Source organism: Erythrolamprus reginae, chromosome 6 (assembly GCF_031021105.1).
Source record: "Erythrolamprus reginae isolate rEryReg1 chromosome 6, rEryReg1.hap1, whole genome shotgun sequence".
Lineage (NCBI taxonomy): Eukaryota > Metazoa > Chordata > Lepidosauria > Squamata > Dipsadidae > Erythrolamprus > Erythrolamprus reginae.
Genome location: NC_091955.1, coordinates 96,684,127 through 96,703,902, shown reverse-complemented (window position 1 = coordinate 96,703,902; position 19,776 = coordinate 96,684,127). Strand labels below are relative to the sequence as shown.

The 19,776-nt window shown below is 47.6% G+C and overlaps 1 protein-coding gene across 2 annotated transcripts in view; it reads left to right on the top strand.

Annotated features, from left to right (window-relative positions):
- NRF1 (nuclear respiratory factor 1) overlaps positions 1–19,776 on the top strand; it is a 49,007-nt gene that overhangs the window by 22,573 nt on the left and 6,658 nt on the right. The window contains exons 4-9 of one of the 2 annotated variants that reach the window (XM_070754500.1): positions 46–172; positions 1,585–1,725; positions 7,614–7,772; positions 9,668–9,862; positions 13,071–13,172; positions 16,877–17,034. In XM_070754500.1, coding sequence (XP_070610601.1) covers positions 46–172; positions 1,585–1,725; positions 7,614–7,772; positions 9,668–9,862; positions 13,071–13,172; positions 16,877–17,034 — 882 coding nt within the window. Of the gene's footprint in view, positions 1–45; positions 173–1,584; positions 1,726–7,613; positions 7,773–9,667; positions 9,887–13,070; positions 13,173–16,876; positions 17,035–19,776 lie in introns of both variants that reach the window. The other variant, XM_070754499.1, reaches the window with a different exon arrangement.

The following is a 19,776-nucleotide window of genomic DNA, read 5'->3' as shown; positions in this document are numbered from 1 at the left end:
GGGATAACTTTGAAAACTGACCCTCTTCTTTTCCTTCTGAGCCAGGAAGCTGCGGGCCACCCTGGATGAATACACCACTCGGGTCGGTCAGCAAGCCATCGTCCTGTGCATCTCTCCTTCTAAACCCAACCCGGTTTTCAAGGTCTTCGGGGCAGCACCGCTGGAGAACGTGGTAAGACTCCTCTGCGCCTTCCTCGTCCCCTCCTGAGTTGGGAACCTGGAATTGGAATTGGGGGGGGGGGGAGGGGAAGGAGGCCCTGGAGAAATTTGGGAATTGTCAGAAGACGATGGTGAGTGGCAGAGGGGGAATAATGCAAAACCCACTTTATATTAGCAAAGAAAATCTTTGCCTCTCCCAAAATACCAACCTCAGAAAACCAGGCAGTTATTTTATTTTCACTCAAAGGTAAAAGGTGAGATACAAGAAAGCTCCCAGATACCGTATTTTTCGGAGTATAAGACACACTGGAATATAGTTTTATATTCCAGTTTTTGGGGAAGAAAATAGGGATCTTTTTACCCGGTATTCATCTGGCTAGCGTCCTTAGTCTGGTCAGCTTCAGCACATTATTTTATCTCCTGGTTAGGACTTTAAAAAAAACTTTATTTGGAGAGAGTAACAATAACATAACTTACAAACCAGTAAGAGCTGGGAACATCATTGGCACCTGGAATGAAACGTTCAGAGCAAGTAGAGCAATGGAAAAAATGCTGCAAAGACTTAGGGCTTGGAAAACATTCTTCTTTGCAGAGACAGTGAAAGAGCTTGCAAGCCGGTAAGGGCTGGGAACATTGCTAGCACCTGGTTAGGGCTGGAAAGAAACTTACTCAGAGCAAGTTAGAGTAATAAAAAAACTCTTCAAAGACTTAGAGCTTGGAAAACATTCTTTGCAGAGAGTAACAATGAAAGAGCTTGCAAGCCAGTAAGAGCTCCACTCTACTCTACTCTACTCTTCCACTCCACTCCATTCCATTCCATTCCATTCTATTTACATTGAGAGCATCTTCACAAAAGACAACTTCCTTGTGTGTCCAGTCACACTTGGCCAATAAAGTGTTCTGTTCTGTTCTGTTCTACTCTACTCTACTCTACTCTACTCTACTCTTCCATCCCATTCCATTCAGAGAGCATCTGCACCAAAGACAACTTCCTTGTGTGTCCAGTCATGCTCGGCCAATAAATAATTTTATTCTGCCCAATCCCCCCAAATTGCTGCCCTTCAACTCAAGCTCCCAAGAGGGGCTTGAATGTCTCAACAGCCTGGCAGAGACCTTCACTCCCCTGACAAAACCTCTCTGGGACACACACACACCCCGCCACGACTTAACCTGGCAGCATTGCTTGCGGTTTCATCATCTCGCTGGCCTGCGCTTCCCGTCCTTTGGGGGCTGTTTTTTTGTTCCTGGGCAGCTGCGGTGTTGTTTGCTCGCTCTGTTCGCTCTGCTGGGGAGGCAACACGGACGCATTCCTCCCCCCCCCCCCACGAGTCGACCCGTTTCCGTTACTTAGCAGTTTCCCTCCCTCCCGACGCTCTTTTCCTTGCCTTTGTTTACCCCGAGGCCTCCTCTGCGGTTTCCCCACAGGTGCGCAAGTACAAGAGCATGATCCTGGAAGATTTGGAGTCGGCGCTGCTGGAGCACGCACCTGCGCCGCAGGAGGTGAACTCGGAGCTGCCCCCGCTCACCATCGACGGGATCCCGGTCTCGGTGGATAAAATGACCCAGGTGAGCAACGCAGGGAGGTGGAAACGGTGGAGCAGGTTGCTAAGAGAGGGAAGAAGGAGCTTTGGACGTCTCTGGCCAATTGAGGGTTTCTTCACACACACACACACACAAACACACACACAGACCTCTGCCTCTTCTCACAACTCCTCGGAGGCCCACTTAATTCTGCCCCTCCTGGGGAGAATCGCGGTGATCTTCTGAAACGCAGGAAGTCCTCGAATTACGATGCCCCAGATTCCCACTTGCTAAGCGGAACGTTTCTTCCGTGGGTTTTGCCTCCACCTTCTCAGGACTCTGCAACCATCACAATTTTTAAAATTTATCCTCCATCCCTCCCACCCACCCACCCTTCCTTTCCCTTCCTTCCTTCCTTCCATCCCTCACTCTTTCTCCTCCATCCCTCCCAACCTTCATTCCCTCTCTCCCCTTCTCTTCTTTCCTTCATTTCCTCCTTTCTCTTCCTTCCTTCCTTCCCCCCTCCTTCTTTCTTTCTCCTTCCTTCCCTCTCTCCCCTTCTCTTCCTTCCTTTCCTCCTTTCTCTTCTCTTCCTTCCTTCCCTCCCTCCTTCTTTCCTCCCTCCCTCCTTCCTTCCCTCTCTCCCCTTCTCTTCTTTCCTTCATTTCCTCCTTTCTCTTCCTTCCTTCCTCCCTCCTTCTTTCTTTCTCCTTCCTTCCCTCTCTCCCCTTCCTTCCTTTCCTCCTTTCTCTTCCTTCCTTCCCTCCCTCCTTCTTTCCTCCCTCCCTCCTTCTTTCTTTCTCCTTCCTTCCCTCTCTCCCTTTCTCTTCTCTTCCTTCCTTCCCTCCTTCCTTCTTTCCTTCTCTTCCTCCCTCCCTCCTTCCTTCCCTCTCTCCCCTTCTCTTCCTTCCTTTCCTCCTTTCTCTTCTCTTCCTTCCTTCCCTCCCTCCTTCTTTCCTCCCTTCCTCCCACCTTCCTTCCCTCTCTCCCCTTCTCTTCCTTCCTTTCCTCCTTTCTCTTCTCTTCCTTCCTTCCCTCCCTCCTTCTTTTTTTCTTCTTCCTTCCTCTCTCCTTCCTTCCCCCTCTCCCCTTCTCTTCCTTCCCTCCCTCCCTCCCTCCTTCTTTCTTTCTTCTTCCTTCCTCTCTCCTTCCTTCGCTCTCTCACCTTCTCTTCCTTCCTTCCTTTCCTCCTTTCCCTTCTATTCCTTCCTTCCCTCTCTCCTCCTTCCTTCCTTCCTTCCTCCCTTCCCTCACTCCCACCCTTCTTTACTACCTTCCTTCCCTCATCTCTCCCTCCCTCCCTCTTTCTCCTTTCTCCCCTTCCTTCCTTCCTTCCTTCCTTCCTTCCTCTCTCTTTCTTTCCTTCCTTCCTACTCATAGTTTCTCTGTCCTCGTAAGATGCCTTGGATCATCCTATGGGAGTCAGGCAGCAATGTCAATTTTCTAAATAAATAAATGCACCTCCATTGCCCAACGTCCGAAGGCAGATTCCCTTCACAGCCCTGTGGTTAACTTAGCATCCGCAGTGATTCACACGTAACGAGTCTGGCAAGAGAGGTCGTAAAATGGGGCAATCCTCACTCGACAACTGTCCCGCTTAGCAATGAGAATCTGGGGCTCCATGGTGGCCATAAGTCCAGGACCACCTGTATGCGGTGAAACTGGCGGCAACCAGGAAACTGAGGCTGGGACGAGTCCATGGGAAGGGCAGGGATTGCGTTCGCGGCTGATCACGTTCTGCTCGCAATTAAGGCTCCCGTGCCTGAGCGGGATTGCGGTGCGCAGCTCTCGTTGATTGCGTCCCCAGGCGCCTTGGCAAGTGCTCAGCGCACTTGGCGCAAAACCCTCCATTTCTAATGAGTCCATTGGGGGGACCTCAAAATAGAACTTTGCAAAGGAGCCAGATGGAGCTTTTACGGAGTGAGACGGCCTGGCCTCTCAACCGGAGCCCCTTTCTCCGTCTCTGTCTTGGCCGGCTTCTCCCTCGAAGGAAGCGGGGGGAAATCACGCACCCCACAGACCAGTGATGGCGAACCTATGGCACAGGTGCCGCAGGTGGTACGCGGAGCCATATCTGCTGGCACCTGAGCCGTTGCCCTAGAACAGCTCCAATGGGGATGGGTGTGCCGGCCAGCTGATTTTTGGCTCACACAAAGGCTCTGGGAGGGCGTTTTTGGCTTCCAGGGAGCCTCTGTGGAGATGGGGAGGGTGTTTTTACCCTCCCCTGGTTCCAGAAAGGAAGGAAGGCTCGGATGGGATGGAGGAAGGAAAAGAAGGAAGGAAAGAAAGAAAGAAAGAAAGAAAGAAAGAAAGAAAGGGTGGCACAGTGGTTAGAGTGCAGCACTGCAGGCTACTTCTGCGTACTGCTAGCTGGTAAGTTCAGCAGTTCAAATCTCACCACCGGCTCACGGTTGATTCAACCTTCCATCCCTCCAAGGTGGGTCAAATGAGGACCCAGATTGTTGGAGGCAATATGCTGACCGCTTATAGAGGGCTTTAAAAGCACTGGGAAGCAGTATATGTCTTATCTTCCTTCCTTCCTTGGTTTTTTTTCCTTCCTTCCTTCCTTCCTTCCTTCCATTGACTCAGCCTTCCATCTTTCCGAGTCTACAGAGAGGAGTGGCATACAAATCTAAATAATAATTATTAATAATAATAATAATAATAATAATAATAATAATAATAAATGTGGACCCAGATTGTTGGAGGCAATATGCTGACGCTGTAAGCTACTTAGAGAGGGCTGTAAAAGCACGATGAAGCAGTATATAAGCCTAAATGATAATGATAATGCTATTCAAAAAAAGCCACCGAGCTCTGACAGCACCAAGGACCCACACAGCTCAACCCTGAGCTACCAATATTTCCTTCTAAAGGTACTTTTAAGATATGTGGACTCGACCTGCCGGCTGGGGAATTCTGGGAGTTGAAACCCACCCCTCTTCAAGATCCAAAGCCTGAGTAAAACTAGTCTATAACCTACCAAACTAATCCAGAGTTGTGCAGCACTTTTTCTGAATTAACCATTATTTTTTTTAAAAAAACAAGCTTACAAATAAGCTTCTTTAAACCACAACGAAATCATTGACACTAGACACTAGGGGGCGCTGCAATGTGAATATTGCCATAGCTGTTATACCTCTTTATGGAATGATTAAGAAAACCTGAATAGAAACAGAGAAACCTAGAAGTCTGACGGCAGAAAAAGACCTCATGGTCCATCTAGTCTGCCCTTATACTATTTTCTGAATATCTCTTGATTTCATATGTGGGGGGTAGAGAGAGAGAGAATCGTTCTTCCATTTAAGAGAAGGTTGGCATTGCAGTCTTTGAATCAAAGATAGGCAGCCTTTTGAGCAGTTGGATAGAATAGAATAGAATAGAATAGGAGTAGAATTCTTTATTGCCCAAGTGTGATTGGACACACAAGGAATTTGTCTTTGGTGCAGATGCTCAGCGTACATAAAATAAAATATAGATTTCTCAAGAATCATATCAAAAAACAATATATACTGCTCAACAAAAAAATAAAGGGAACACTTTAACAACAGAATATAACTCCAAGTAAATCAAATTTCTGTGCAATCAAAGTGTCCACTTGGGAAGCAACACTGATTGACAGTCAATTTCACCGGCTGTTGTGCGCCTTCACCTTTGTACAGAACAAAGTATTCAATGAGAATATTTCATTCATTCATAAGGTTCAGGAGGAGAAGTGTTTTTAATAGGAAAGTGAACCCAAGAACAAGGGGACACAATCTGAAGTTAGTTGGGGGAAAGATCAGAAGCAACATGAGAAAATATTATTTGACTGAAAGAGGAGTAGATGCCTGGAACAAACTTCCAGCAGACGTGGTTGGTCAATCTGGGATGTGTTATTTGAGTGTTCCCTTTATTTTTTTGAGCAGTGCACAATAAAACATTTGAAATCCAATTAATATAAATAACTAATCTAAAACCATTCCAAAAAGCTTGAAACATAAAAAGACCATTCAGATTTAGACCACAAACATATCACATGCTCGTTGGCCAGAGGCCAGGGTCTTGGCACCCCAAGGCTGGCGGCATAAATAGGAGCATCGTAGACCGAGCCAGGTCGAAAAATGTTAGAGAATTCCTGGCGATCAGACAAATCAGCCATCGACAGGCACATAGAGATAAGTGACATGTGTTTCTGCATTGAAAGAAAAGAACACCGTAGAGTCCTATAGAGTAGTGTTTCCCAAACTTGGCAGCTTGGAGATATCTGGACTTCAATTCCCAGAATTCCCCAGCCAGCGAATGCTGGCTGGGGAATTCTGGGAGTTGAAGTCCAGATATCTTCAAGTTGCCAAGGTTTGGGAAACACTGCTATAGAGGATGATGCAACTCTCAGAGGCCAGAATCTGCCGACAAATACACCCTAAACATTGCAGCATTTCCCCATGGGTTAAAATAATAATAATAATCTTCATTTTGTGCAGCATCGTCCACGATTCAAGAGGTTTGTAAGCTCCATGGTTCATCTGGCAAGAATTTCCAATGCAATTCGCAAAATGTCAATAGAATAGAATAGAATAGAATTTTATTGGCCAAGTGTGATTGGACACACAAGGAATTTGTCTTGGTGCAGATGCTCTCAGCGTCCATAAAATAAGATATACATTTGTCAAGAATCATGTGGTACAACACTTAATGATTGTCATAGGGGTCAAATAAGCAATGAAAAAGTAATATTAATAAAAATCTTAGGATATAAGCAACAAGTTACAGTCATACAGTCAACATGGGAGGAAATGGGTGATAGGAATGATAAAAACTAGTAGAATACAAGTGCAGATTTAGTAGAAAGTCTGACAGTGTTGAGAGAATTATTTGTTTAGTAGAGTGATGGTGTTCGGAAAAAAAATGTTCTTGTGTCTAGTTGTAGCTATATTATGGGACGGAGGGAAGAAAGCCTAAAACTGATCAGGAAAGACTTCATGAACTCCATCTGTATAGTTTGGAGGACAGAATAGAAAGGGGGGACATGATCAAAATATTTAAATATGTTAAAGGGTTAAATAAGGTTCAGGAGGGAAGTGTTTTTAATAGGAAAGTGAACACAAGAACAAGGGGGCACAATCTGAGGTTAGTTGGGGGAAAGATCATAAGCAACATGAGAAAATATTATTTGACTGAAAGAGGAGTAGATGCTTGGCACAAACTTCCAGCAGCCGTGGTTGGTAAATCCACAGTCACTGAATGGATAAACATAGATCCACCCTTAAGATAAAATACAGGAAATAGTATAAGGGCAGAGATGGATCATTTTTCTGCTGTCAATCTTCTAGGTTTTTAAATAAATTGTTATTGTTATTATCGTGGGGCTTCCCAGATTCGCCCACGTTTCTCCAACACTCCGTGGCCTGCACTTGCTGCCGATCAGTTTCCGGTCACAATTCAAAGTGTTGACCTTTAACGCCCTACATGGCATCGGACCAGAATACCTCCGGGACCGCCTTCTACTGCACGAATCCCAGCGGCCGATAAGGTCCCACAGAGTTGGCCTTCTCCGGGTCCCGTCGACTAAACAATATTGTTTGGTGGGCCCCAGGGGAAGAGCCTTCTCTGTGGCGGCCCCGGCCCTCTGGAATCAACTCCCCCCAGAGATTAGAATTGCCCCTACCCTCCTTGTCTTTCGCAAATTACTTAAGACCCACCTGTATCGCCAGGCATGGGGGAATTGAGATATCTCTCCCAGGCTTTTACATTTTATGTATGGTATGCGTGTGTTGCATGGTTTTTTAAATGATGGGTTTTTAACTGTTTTTTAATATTAGATTTGTTTCCATTGTAACATTGTTTTATTGTTATGAGCCGCCCCAAGTCTTCGGAGAGGGGCGGCATACAAATCTAATATATTATTATTATTATGATTATGATTATTATTATTATTATTATTAATGCCACAGGCCCAGCTGAGGGCTTTCATCCCTGAAATGTTGAAATACTCCACGGGTCGTGGGAAGCCAGGCTGGGGGAAAGAGAGCTGCAAACCCATTTGGTGGCCAGAAGACATTCCCTGGGCTAATGTCCGAAGCGATGTCCGGACAGAGGAGCAAAAACAGAGGGTAAGTCTGGAACGCCTTCTTCCTTCTAAATAGTGATAACTTCAAGGCAGGATGAGACAGATTCATGGCTGGCAAATGTATCATAGGTGGTGATTGAAATGGACGTCCATGTGTCGCCTCTATGTTGGTTGAGGCAGGAGGGTTCCCTTGGGTCCCATTTGTTGGGGGTCAAGGGAAAGGGAGGGTCTTGCCTTCTCTTTCTGCTCAAGATCCCCATGGACAATTGGTGGACGCAGAATGCTGGACTCGATGGGCTTTGGCTCCATTCAGCAGGGCTCTTCTTACATTCTTATGTTCTTCTGTTAGCAACGGGCTTTTCTCAGGTTTGGCACACAGTGAGGGCTAGAAACTTTGGGGCTTGATGAAATGACACAGTACAGGTGAGAACAAAAGTCACTCAGGAGACATGACGAAAACGCTGGAATTTTACCCCACATATCAGGAGATCCTACCATAGTTTCCCCAAATATGCCCATGTTACACAACACTCTGCAGTCTGCATTGGTTGCCGATCAGTTTCCGGTCACAATTCAAAGTGTTGGTTATGACCTATAAAGCCCTTCATGGCACCGGACCAGATTATCTCCGGGACCGCCTTCTGCCGCACGAATCCCAGCGACTAGTTAAGTCCCACAGAGTGGGCCTTCTCCGGGTCCCGTCAACTAAACAATGTCGTTTGGCGGGGCCCAGGGGAAGAGCCTTCTCTGTGGCGGCCCCGGCCCTCTGGAACCAACACCCCCCCAGAGATTAGAATTGCCCCCACCCTCCTAACCTTTCGTAAGCTTCTTAAAACCCGCCGCCAGGCATGGGGGAATTGAGATTATTTCCCCCTTAGGCCTTTACAATTTATGCATGGTATGTTTTGTATGTATGTTTGGTTTTATAATAAGGGGTTTTAATTGTTTTACTATTGGATTGTCACATGTTGTTTTATCACTGTTGTTAGCCGCCCCGAGTCCATGGAGAAGGGCGGCATACAAATCCAATAGATAGATAGATAGATAGATAGATAGATAGATAGATAGATAGATAGATAGATAGATAGATTAGATTAGATTAGATTAGATTAGATTAGATTAGAAGATAGATAGATAGATTAGATTAGATTAGAAGATAGATAGATAGATAGATAGATAGATAGATTAGATTAGATTAGAAGATAGATAGATAGATAGATAGATAGATAGATAGATTAGATTAGAAGATAGATAGATAGATAGATAGATAGATAGATTAGATTAGAAGATAGATAGATAGATAGATAGATTAGATTAGAAGATAGATAGATAGATAGATAGATTAGATTAGAAGATAGATAGATAGATAGATAGATAGATAGATAGATAGATAGATAGATAGATAGATAGATAGATAGATAGATAGATAGATAGGGCACGTGAGCCATTGCCCTCGCTCAGCTCCAACATGCATGTGTGTTGCCGGCCAGCTGATTTCTGGTGATAGGAACGATGAGAAAAAACTAGTAGTAATAGTAGTGCAGACTTAGTGAATAGTTTGACAGTGGTGAGGGAATTATTTAGCAGAGTGATGGCATTCAGGAAAAAAACCTGTTCTTGTTGTCTAGTTGCCTTGGTGTGCAGGGCTCTGTAGCGAAGTTTTGAGGGTAGGAGTTGAAAGAGTTTGTGTCCAGGATGCGAAGGGTCAGTCAATACTGTATTTTCCCCGCCCTCTTTTTGACTCGTGCAGTCTACAAGTCCTCAACGGAAGGCAGGTGGGCAGCCATTGTTTTTCCTGCAATTTTGATTCTCGTCTGAAGCCTGTGTCGGTCTTGTTTCGGCTGCAGAACCAAACCAAACTGGATCTAGCAGTGAGCTGCCTCTTTCAGGCCCCTCCACTGACCTTTCCTTCTCTCTCTCTCTCTCACCTGGCCTCAGGTATCTTGGACACAAGCGCTGCGGACGATTGTGAAAAACTGTTACAAGCAGCACGGCCGGGAGGATCTGCTGTACGCTTTTGAAGACCAGCAGACCCAGTCCTTGACCACCACGCACAGTATCGCCCACCTGGTGCCCTCCCAGACGATGGTCCAGACCTTCAGCAATCCTGACGGCACCGTCTCCCTCATCCAGGTGATGGTCCCAGCACCGTTCCCTGTAAGCTGCGTACGTGAGCGCGCACGCGCTCCAAAATACCCCCCCACGCACCCTTTTCCTCGGCCGCGCGGGCAGGCGTTCTCCGGAGGCTGGCGGGTGCGCGGGCCGGCGCGCGCTCTTCCCATCTCCCTGCCTGCGCGCCCGCCCGGAACATTCAAAGTAAGAGCGAAGGCGAAGGGTTTTCTTATTTTGAATGTTCCGGGCGGGTGGGCTGGCAGGGAGATTTGGGGAGCGCGCCCTGGCTGCCCCCCAAACACCTGGCCGCCGGCCCGCTTGCTGCCCGTCGCCGCCCCCTCGCGGCGGGCGGGCGGCGAGCGGGCTCCAAAAGTCGGCTGGGATACCGGGAGGCGGAGCATGGCCGGGCGCCGTGTCTTCGCCTCCGCGCGCCGCCTCCGCCCGGCCGAAAACAAAACGGCTCCAAAAGTCGGCCGGGCTCCCGGAAGGCGGTGCGCGGCTACTTCCTCTTCGCTGCAGAGCCGCACGGAGGCGAAGACACGGTGCCCGCCCACACTCTGCCTCCCAGGAGCCCGGCCGACTTTTGGAGCCGTTTTGTTTTCGGCCGGACGGAGGCGGCGCGCGGAGGCGAAGACATGGTGCGCGGCCACGCTCCGCCTCCCGGGAGCCCAGCTGAAAACAAAACGGTTCCAAAAGTCGGCTGGGCTCCCGGGAGGCGGAGCATGGCCGGGCGCCGTGTCTTCGCCTCCACGCGCCGCCTCCGTCCGGCCGAAAACAAAACGGCTCCAAAAGTCAGCTGGGCTCCCGGGAGGCGGTGCGCGGCTGCTTCCTCTTCGCTGCAGAGCCGCCGGGCAGAGGCAAAGACAACGGCGCCCTCCACTCTCTCTCCATCTCTCTCTCTCTCTTTCTCTCTGTTGCCGGCGTGGTGAACGAGAGAGAAAGAGAGAGAGAGAGAAAGGAGGGGAGAGTGAATGAGAAAGAAAGCGAGAAAGAAAGCAAGAGAGAGAGAAAGAGAGGGGGGAAGGAGGGAGAGAGAAAGAGCAAAAAAGAGAGGAAGGAAGGAAGAGAGAAAGGAAGGGGGATGGAGAGAGAGAGGGATTGAAAGATGAAGGAAGGGAGAGAGAAAGGGGGAGGGAGAGAGAAAGGAGGGAGAAGGGGGTAGTTAGGGAGAGGGAAAAGGAAGGGCTTGGAGAAAGGCAGGGGGAAAGAAAGATAGAAAGGAAAGAGGGAGGGAGAGATAGAAAGGAAAGAAGGAGGGAAAGATAGAAAGAAAAGAGGGAGGGAGACATAGAAAGGATAGAATTATGGATGCAAGAACTTGCTCATGTGTGATAGCGCACACCCACACTTACTTACTTACTTACGTTATTTATGTATTTATGTATGTATTTATTTATTTATTTATTTATTTATTTATTTATACTTATGTGCCGCCCAGTGCCAAAGGGACTGCCGCCCAGACACTATACTTTTCCGCTCACCCTGAAAAAAAATTAGAGGGAACACTGGGTCCCAGGGCGATTCAGTTTGCGCCCCACCTGGCCCTGGCCTTTGGGGCTGTAAGGCTGTAAGGCGGTTTCTCCGTGCTGAGCGAAAGTAGGTTTGGGGGTCTGCTCAACTCGCAATTAATCCCAAAGGCTTCAAGGTGAGATTCCGCCCTTAGATCTGGGCAAGTGGGCAGATTCCGGATCTCCTGAAGGACCAAGGAAAGAGATCTTTTCCCTGGAAAGCTGGGGGTGGAAACAGGATGGGGCAGTTCACATTTGGGAGTTTTTTAAAACAAAGAAAGCATTATTGTAGGATTCTATACTAATGAAGTATAAAGTGTATGTGATCACACAGAAAAAGGAAAGATTGGTTGGGCTGTAATTTCCTTCCCTTCTTTCCTTTCTTCATTCCTTCCTCTTCCTCCCTCCCTCCATCTTCCTTCCATCCTTTCTTCCTTCTCTCATCTCCTTCCCTTCTTCCTTCCTTCTTACCTTCCCTCCTTTTCCTTCCTTCTTCCCTTGCTTTCTTCCTCTTCCTCCTCCTCCCTCCATTTTCCTTCCATCCTTTCTTCCTTCTCTCATCTCCTTCCCTTCTTCCTTCCTTCTTACCTTCCCTCCTTTTCCTTCCTTCTTCCCTTGCTTTCTTCCTCTTCCTCCTCCTCCCTCCATTTTCCTTCCATCCTTTCTTCCTTCTCTCATTTCCTTCCCTTCTTCCTTCCTTCTTACCTTCCCTCCTTTTCCTTTCTTCCTCCCTTGCTTTCTTCCTCTTCCTCCTCCTCCCTCCATTTTCCTTCCATCCTTTCTTCCTTCACTCATCTCCCCCTCCTTCCTTTCTACTTTCCCTCTCTCCTTTTCTTTCCTTCCTTACCCATCTTCCTCCCTTTTCCCCTCCCCCCGTCCCTCCATCCTTTTCGTTCTTTCTTTCTTTCTTTCCTTCCTTCCTTCCTTCCTTCCCATATCTTCCTCACTTTCTCTGTCCCTCCAGCTTCCTTCTTTCCATCATATTCTTTTTTCTCTCTCTCCTTTTCTTTCCTTCCTTACCCATCTTCCTCCCTTTTTCCCTCCTTCCCTCCCTCTGTCCTTTTCTTTCCTTCCTTCCTTCCTTCCTTCCTTCCCATATCTTCCTCACTTTCTTTGTCCCTCCAGCTTCCTTCTTTCCATCATATTCTTTTTTCTCTCTCTCCTTTTCTTTCCTTCCTTACCCATCTTCCTCCCTTTTCCCCTCCTTCCCTCCCTCTGTCCTTTTCTTTCCTTCCTTCCTTCCTTCCTTCCCATATCTTCCTCACTTTCTTTGTCCCTCCAGCTTCCTTCTTTCCATCATATTCTTTTTTCTCTCTCTCCTTTTCTTTCCTTCCTTACCCATCTTCCTCCCTTTTCCCCTCCCCCCGTCCCTCCATCCTTTTCGTTCTTTCTTTCCTTCCTTCCTTCCTTCCTTCCTTCCTTCCCATATCTTCCTCACTTTCTCTGTCCCACCAGCTTCCTTCTTTCCATCCTATTCTTTTTTCTCTCTCTCTCTTTCTCCTTTCCTCCCTCCCTTCTTCCTCTTCCTCTTCATGAGGTCCTTGGCCCAATGTCACGCTGTCTGTGTGGCTCTGCCCTTCCCAACCAGCCTCCTCCCTTCCTCCGGTGGATTGTGCCCCCTGGCTTTGTGACTGTGTGAAGGGGTCGGCACAGGGGCCCCCAAGGTTCCCTGAGACCCTCGGGAGGGAAAGCCTGGTGGTGACTTTGGGGTGTCTTTGCAGGTTGGGACCGGAGCCACAGTAGCCACCCTCGCCGACGCCTCTGAATTGCCCACCACGGTGACGGTGGCCCAGGTGAACTACTCCGCAGTGACCGATGGAGAGGTAAGGGCTCCCTTTACAGAAACCCCCCCCGTCCTCATTTCTGCTTTCCTCTTAAAAAAAATCTTATATATAAAAAGGACAAACAAACAAGCAATAAAACCAACAAAAACATAAGTACATATAACATTATAGCCACACAAATATTTACATATCCAACATACACTTCAATCATCCTGTTCACCCTCAGTTTCTACACCCAATAAATAACCTACCGTATTTTTCGGAGTATAAGAGACATCTTAGTTTTTGGGAAGGAAAATAGGGGAAAAATCTACTTAGCGGGTATTCATCTGGCTAGCTTAGTCTGGTCAGGTTCAGCACATTATTTTATCCCCTGGTTAAGAGTTTAAAAAAAAAAACTATTCGGAGAGAGTAACAATGAAAGAGCTTGCAAGCCAGTAAGAGCTGAGAATATTATTAGCACCTGGAAAGAAACATTCGGAGCAAGTAGAGCAATGGAAAAACCCTGCAAAGACTTAGGGCTTGGAGAACATTCTTCTTTGCAGAGAGTAACAATGAAAGAGCTTGCAAACTGGTAAGAGCTGGGAACATCGTTAGCACCTGGTTAGGGCTGGTAAGAAACTTACTCGGAGCAAGTTAGAGTAATGAAACAAACCCTGCACAGATTTAGGGCTTGGAAAACATTTCTCACAGAGAGTAACAATGAAAGAGCCTGCAAAGGAAGAGCTGGGAAGATGGTTAGCAGCTAGTTAGAGGTGGGGAGCTACATTCAGAGTATAAGACACGTCCTAATTATCAGCCTTTTTTAGGGAGGAAAAAGGTGCATCTTATACACTGAAAAATATGGTATTTTACATATTTGAATACAGTGATGTCTTGTCTTAGGGACTTAATTGGTTCCCGGACAAGGTTCGTAAGTTGAAAAGTTCGTAAGATGAAACAATCTCTCCCATAGGAATCAATGGAAAAGCGAATAATGTGTGCAAGCCCAAAACTCACCCCTTTTGCCTAACGCCGCTGGGAATCCCCGCCTCCGGACTTCCGCTGCCAGCCGAAGCGCCTGTTTTTGCGATGCTGCTGGGATTCCCCTGAGGCTCCCCTCCCTGGGAAACCCCACCTCTGGACTTCTGTGTTTTTGCGATGCTGCGAATCCCTCGCTGGGATTCAAAGCAGTGCCAGCAAAAATGAAGGGAATCCCAGCGAAGGGAGCCTCAGGGAAATCACAGCATTACAAAAACACGGAAATCCGGAGGTGGGGTTTCCCAGCGAGGGGAACCTCAGGGGAATCCCAGCAGTGGAAAAACGGGCGCTTTGCTGGCAACGGATGTCCGGAGGTGGGGTTTCCCAGCGGCGGCTGCTTAGGTTCATAAGGTAAAAATAGTTCGGAAGAAGAGGCAAAAAAATCCGGGTTCGTATCGCAAAAAGTTCGTTAGATTAGGCATTCGTAAGACGAGGTACCACTCTATATAAAAATCTTATACATTTGCATGCTTGCCATAAAACAAATAACAATTGCGGTTGTTAAGTCGAGAACCGCTTGCACTTCTATCTTCATTTCAAGTTGGGATGAAGCCAGGAGACCACAACGACCAACTGCTTGAAAAAAGGGTGCAAAATCGGGGCACGGTCACACGGCGACTCGCTTAGCGACCGGGCCTCCGTTCCTCCCGGCGTAAGTCGAGGATCGCCCGTCTTTGCCGGGTTCATTTCCACCGAGCTGAATCCACGGCCTCCAGGCCACAGGATGAAGGAACGCCGGACTGAACGAGCCGGTTTGGGAATCCGATCACGGTCTGTTAAAGCGGAGAAAGGGAGAGAGAGGTCACCCACCACCACCACCACCTTTTATTTTAAATCTTGCTCCCCCCCCCTCGCCCCGCCTTGGTCTCCAGGCCTTTGTAGCAGCCTCAAACACACACACACACCCTCCCTGCCCCAAAGGTGTAGGATTCTCAGAGCCACAGAGGGCAGCACAAAACGGCTTTGTTCCCCCGAGAAAAACATATTGCCATCCGAAAATAAATGGTGGGTTGTTTGTGTGCATGCGCTCCTGATTCCGCCCTTGAAAACGTCGCTCAAGAAGACAAGCCTCCATTGTCTGGGCAAAGCTTTATGCTTAAGGCCTTCCCCCATTTTTGTAGCCCATCTTTGGAACCGTTCAATTTTATCCATATAATAATAATAATAATAATAATAATAATAATAATAATAATAATAATAATAATATAGAATAGAATAGAATAGAATAGAATTTTATTGGCCGTGTGATTGGACACACAAGGAATTTGTCTTGGTGCAGATGCTCTCAGCGTACATAAAATAAAATATACATTTGTCAAGAATCATGTGGTACAACACTTAATGATTGTCATAGGGGTCAAATAAGCAATGAAGAAACAATATTAATAAAAATCTTAGGATATAAGCAACAAGTTACAGTCATACAGTCAACATGGGAGGAACTGGGTGATAGGAATGATGAGAAAAACTAGTAGAATAGAAGTGCAGATTTAGTAGAAAGTCTGACAGTGTTGAGGGAATTATTTGTTTAGCAGAGTGATGGCGTTCGGAAAAAAACTCTTCTTGTGTCTAGTTGTCTTGGTGTGCAGGGCTCTGTAGCGACGTTTTGAGGGTAGGAGTTGAAACAATTTGTGTCCAGGATGCGAGGGGTCAGTCAATGTTTTCTCCGCCCTCTTTTTGACTCGTGCAGTATGCAGGTCCTCAATGGAAGGCAGGTGGGCAGCCATTGTTTTTTCTGAAGTTCTGATTCTCCTCTGAAGTCTGTGTCGGTCCTGTTGGGTTGCAGAACCGAACCAGACAGTTACAGAGGTGCAGATGACAGACTCAGTGATTCCTCTGTAGAACTGTATCAGCAGCTCCTTGGGCAGTTTGAGAATAGAATAGAATAGAATTTTATTGGCCAAGTGTGATTGGACACACAAGGAATTTGTCTTGGTGCAGATGCTCTCAATGTACATAAAAGAAAAATGCACATTTGTGAAGAATCATGTGGTACAATACTTAACGATTGTCATACGGGTCAAATAAGCAACGAAGAAACAATCAATATTAATAAAAACCCTAAGATTAAATACAGGAAATAGAATAAGGGCAGACGAGATGGACCCGCCAAAAATCGGCAAAATCTCTCGCGCATGAGCCTCCTCGCACAAGATTTGGCTTCCCGCGCATGTGCAGAAGCCAAATTTGGTGCATGCTCCCATCCACTGGCCACATGGAGCTTTGTGCGCAGCTCCATTTTCCCTAACGGAACGCCTCCCGCTAGGAACCCAATACTGGTCATGTGACCGCAGGAAGGGTTGGCTTGCGGCCACAAAAATTGAGCCCAATATTTACGTCGCTAAGCGAGAAATTGCTCAGTTTTACGACCTCCCTGGCCACCGTTGTTAAGCGGATCGCATCGGTGGTCAAGTTAGTGACGGGGTTGATAAGTGAACCTGGTTTCCGCGTTGACTTCACTGGTCGGCGTGTCGCCAAAGGGGATGGCTTGACCACAGGACACTGCCACCCTCACAGGGGCCAAGCTTCTAGGGAGGCTGCAGTGGTCGTAAGTGCAAAAACCGGTCGTAAGTGGCTTTCTTCGGGGCTGTCACTGGACCAACTGTCGTAAATCGAGGGCCGTACCTTTTGAGGACCCGTCGTAACTTTGACTGTTTGCTAAGCGGCTGGCCGTAAGTCGAGGCGTCCTGTGACGGGGTCTCTCGTCTTCTCCATCCCTCCAGGTGGAGCAGAACTGGGCGACGCTACAAGGGGGCGAGATGACCATCCAGACCACCCAGGCCTCCGAAGCCACGCAGGCTGTGGCCTCCCTCGCCGAAGCTGCCGTAGCCGCCTCGCAGGAGATGCAGCAAGGCGCTACGGTCACCATGGCGCTCAACAGGTGAGAGGGGGGCAGGGAACGGTCAGCCGGGACTGGGGGGGGCACGAGGGAGAGATCCTGGGCCATGGTTGGAACCTTTTACTTGTTCTTGGTAAGCCAGGGTTTGTTTGTTTGTTTGTTCGTTCCTTCCTTCCATCCTTCCTTCCTTTCTTTCTCTCTCTCTTTCCTCACTCTCTTCCTCTTTTTCCTTGCCTCTTCCGTTTTCTTTCTTCCTCTCTCTGCTTACTTCTTACCTCTATCTATCTATCTATCTATCTATCTATCTATCTATCTATCTATCTATCTATCTATCTTTTCCCTGTCTTTCCTCCTTTCCTATCTCCTTCCTTTCTTCCTTTCTTTCTTTCTTTCCTCCCTCCCTTTCTTTCTTTCTTTCTTTCCTCCCCTCTCTCTCACCTCCCTCCCTTCCTCTCTCTCCTTCATTCACCCATCTTCTTCCTTCCTCTCCTTCCTTCTTACACCTCCTTCTTTCTCTTTCTTTCATTTCCCTTTCCCTTTTTTCCCCTCCCTTCCTATCTCCTCCCTTCCTTTTTCTCTTTCCTTCTTTTTTCTTTCGTTTTTCCTTTCTTCTTCACTTTTTATTGAGTTATTCATTTATTTATCTTTCCCTTTTCTTTCCTCCCTTCCTTTCTCCCCCCATCTCTCTCTCTCTCCGCCTTCCGCTTCTCCCGCCACCTGTCCCGTTCCATTCGCCACCAAAGGACAGAGCTGACCTACAAAACCCGTTTCTGTTCCTTTCTCTTGCCATCAGCCCAGTCTCTTTTGGGTGCATCCTCCGGGAAACGGAGCCACCGTGGTTTTTGTGGGGTGGGGTGGGGGCATTGCATGAATGGCCAGGTCTCCTTCCCCTCCCCCTGTCCCCCCCAGCCTCTTCCCCCTTGCTGTCTCCAGCTCCGCCGCGCAGAAGGGCCTGGCCTTTGGCAGGGAGCTCTCCCTGGCTGCGTGGGAAGCAGAGATCGCTTTCCAGGCCGGCTTGGGTAGCCGGAGGCTCAATGGCCTCCCTGGAGGGTTGTGTCATCAAGCCCATAAGCACCTGAGCTCACTTGAGTGCCTGGTGGGGGCGGGGGATGCAGGGAGGATGCCGCTACCTGTGAAAGGAGGGAGGGGAGGGTGGAGAAGATGAGGGGGATCAGGCAGGACAAAAACAAGCCGTCATTGGAGAAGGGGAAACGTCCAAGGCATTGTTCTCCTCCCAGCCTCCAAGGGGCACTTTTTGCCTCTAACAAAGGAGGATATTTGCACCTCTTGTGGTTGGAACCGGGGCTCCTTGGTGCGCTCTGAGCTTCGTTGCGTTCTTGCAGATGTTCAATGACCCAGCTAGGGAACATGTCCAAAGATCCTTCACCAGAAGAGCCCTTCACTCCTCCACCCGAAACAGAATTCCCTACGAGACTAGACTCTCAATCCTGGGCCTAGAAAGTTTAGAACTAAGGGGGTTGCAGGATATGATCTTGTTTAAGGCATCTTAGTCCTAAGCTTTCAAGATCCAGGATTGTAAGTCTAGTCTTGTAGGGTCTTCTGTTTCGGGTAGAGGACTGAAGGGCTCTTCTGGTGAAGTATCTTTGGACATTTTCGAGGGAGTTAATGTCTGAGATGCGATATGGGTTCCAAACAGATGAGCTGTATTCGAGGATGGGTCTGGCAAAAGTTTTGTAAGCTTTGGTAAGTAGTGTGAGCTTACAAAACTTTTGCCAGACCCATCCTCGAATACAGCTCATCTGTTTGGAACCCATATCGCATCTCAGACATCAGCACCCTTGAAAATGTCCAAAGATCCTTCACCAGAAGAGCCCTTCACTCCTCCACTCGAAACAGAAGACCCTACGAGACTAGACTTTCAATCCTGGGTCTTGAAAGCTTAGAACTACAACGCCTTAAGCATGATCTAAGTATTGCCCACAAGATCATACGCTGCAACGTGCTGCCTGTCAAAGACTACTTCAGCTTCAACCACAACAACACAAGAGCACACAACAGATTCAAGCTTAATATTAACCGTTCCAAACTTGACTAAAAAACATGACTTTAGTAATCAGGTTGTTGAAGCGTGGAACTCATTACCGGACTCTGTAGTATCATCCCCTAACCCCCAACACTTTACCCTTAGACTATCCACGGTTGACCTCTCCAGATTCCTAAGAGGTCAGTAAGGGGCGTACATAAGCGCACTAGAGTGCCCTCCGTCCCCTGTCCTATAGTCTCTCCCATATCTCGTATTTCTTCTCTACTCTATCCTCTATAACCTTCGTTGTGTATTATTGTGTATTGGACAAAATGAATGAATAAAATAAACATCAGCGTTAAAAGAGAGTGGGGTTTGCAGAGAGGAGGAAGAAGAGAAAGGAGAAGGAACGAAGGGGAGGGAGGGAGGGAGTAAAAAAGAGATGAAGGTTTATGGAAGAAAAGGGAAGGAGGGAGGGAGAGGAAGGAAGGAAGGAAAGAAGGACTGTGGGGTCCTTGGTGCTCTCTGAGGTTGACTGCATTCTTGCAGACATTTCATCACCCAGCTAGGGAACGTCACCAGTTTTAAACTGCAGGACTGTGAGTGTTCTCTAAGCTTAGTTCTTTTCTTGCAGATGTTTCATAACCCAACTAGGGAACATCAGTGTTAAAAGAAAATGGGGTTTGTGAAGAGGAGGAAGAAAAGAAAGAAGGAATGATGGAGAGGGAGGGAGGGAGAGAAAATGGAAAGGAAGGAAGGAGAAGGAAGGAAGGACGTAGACATTTCATGACCCAACTAGG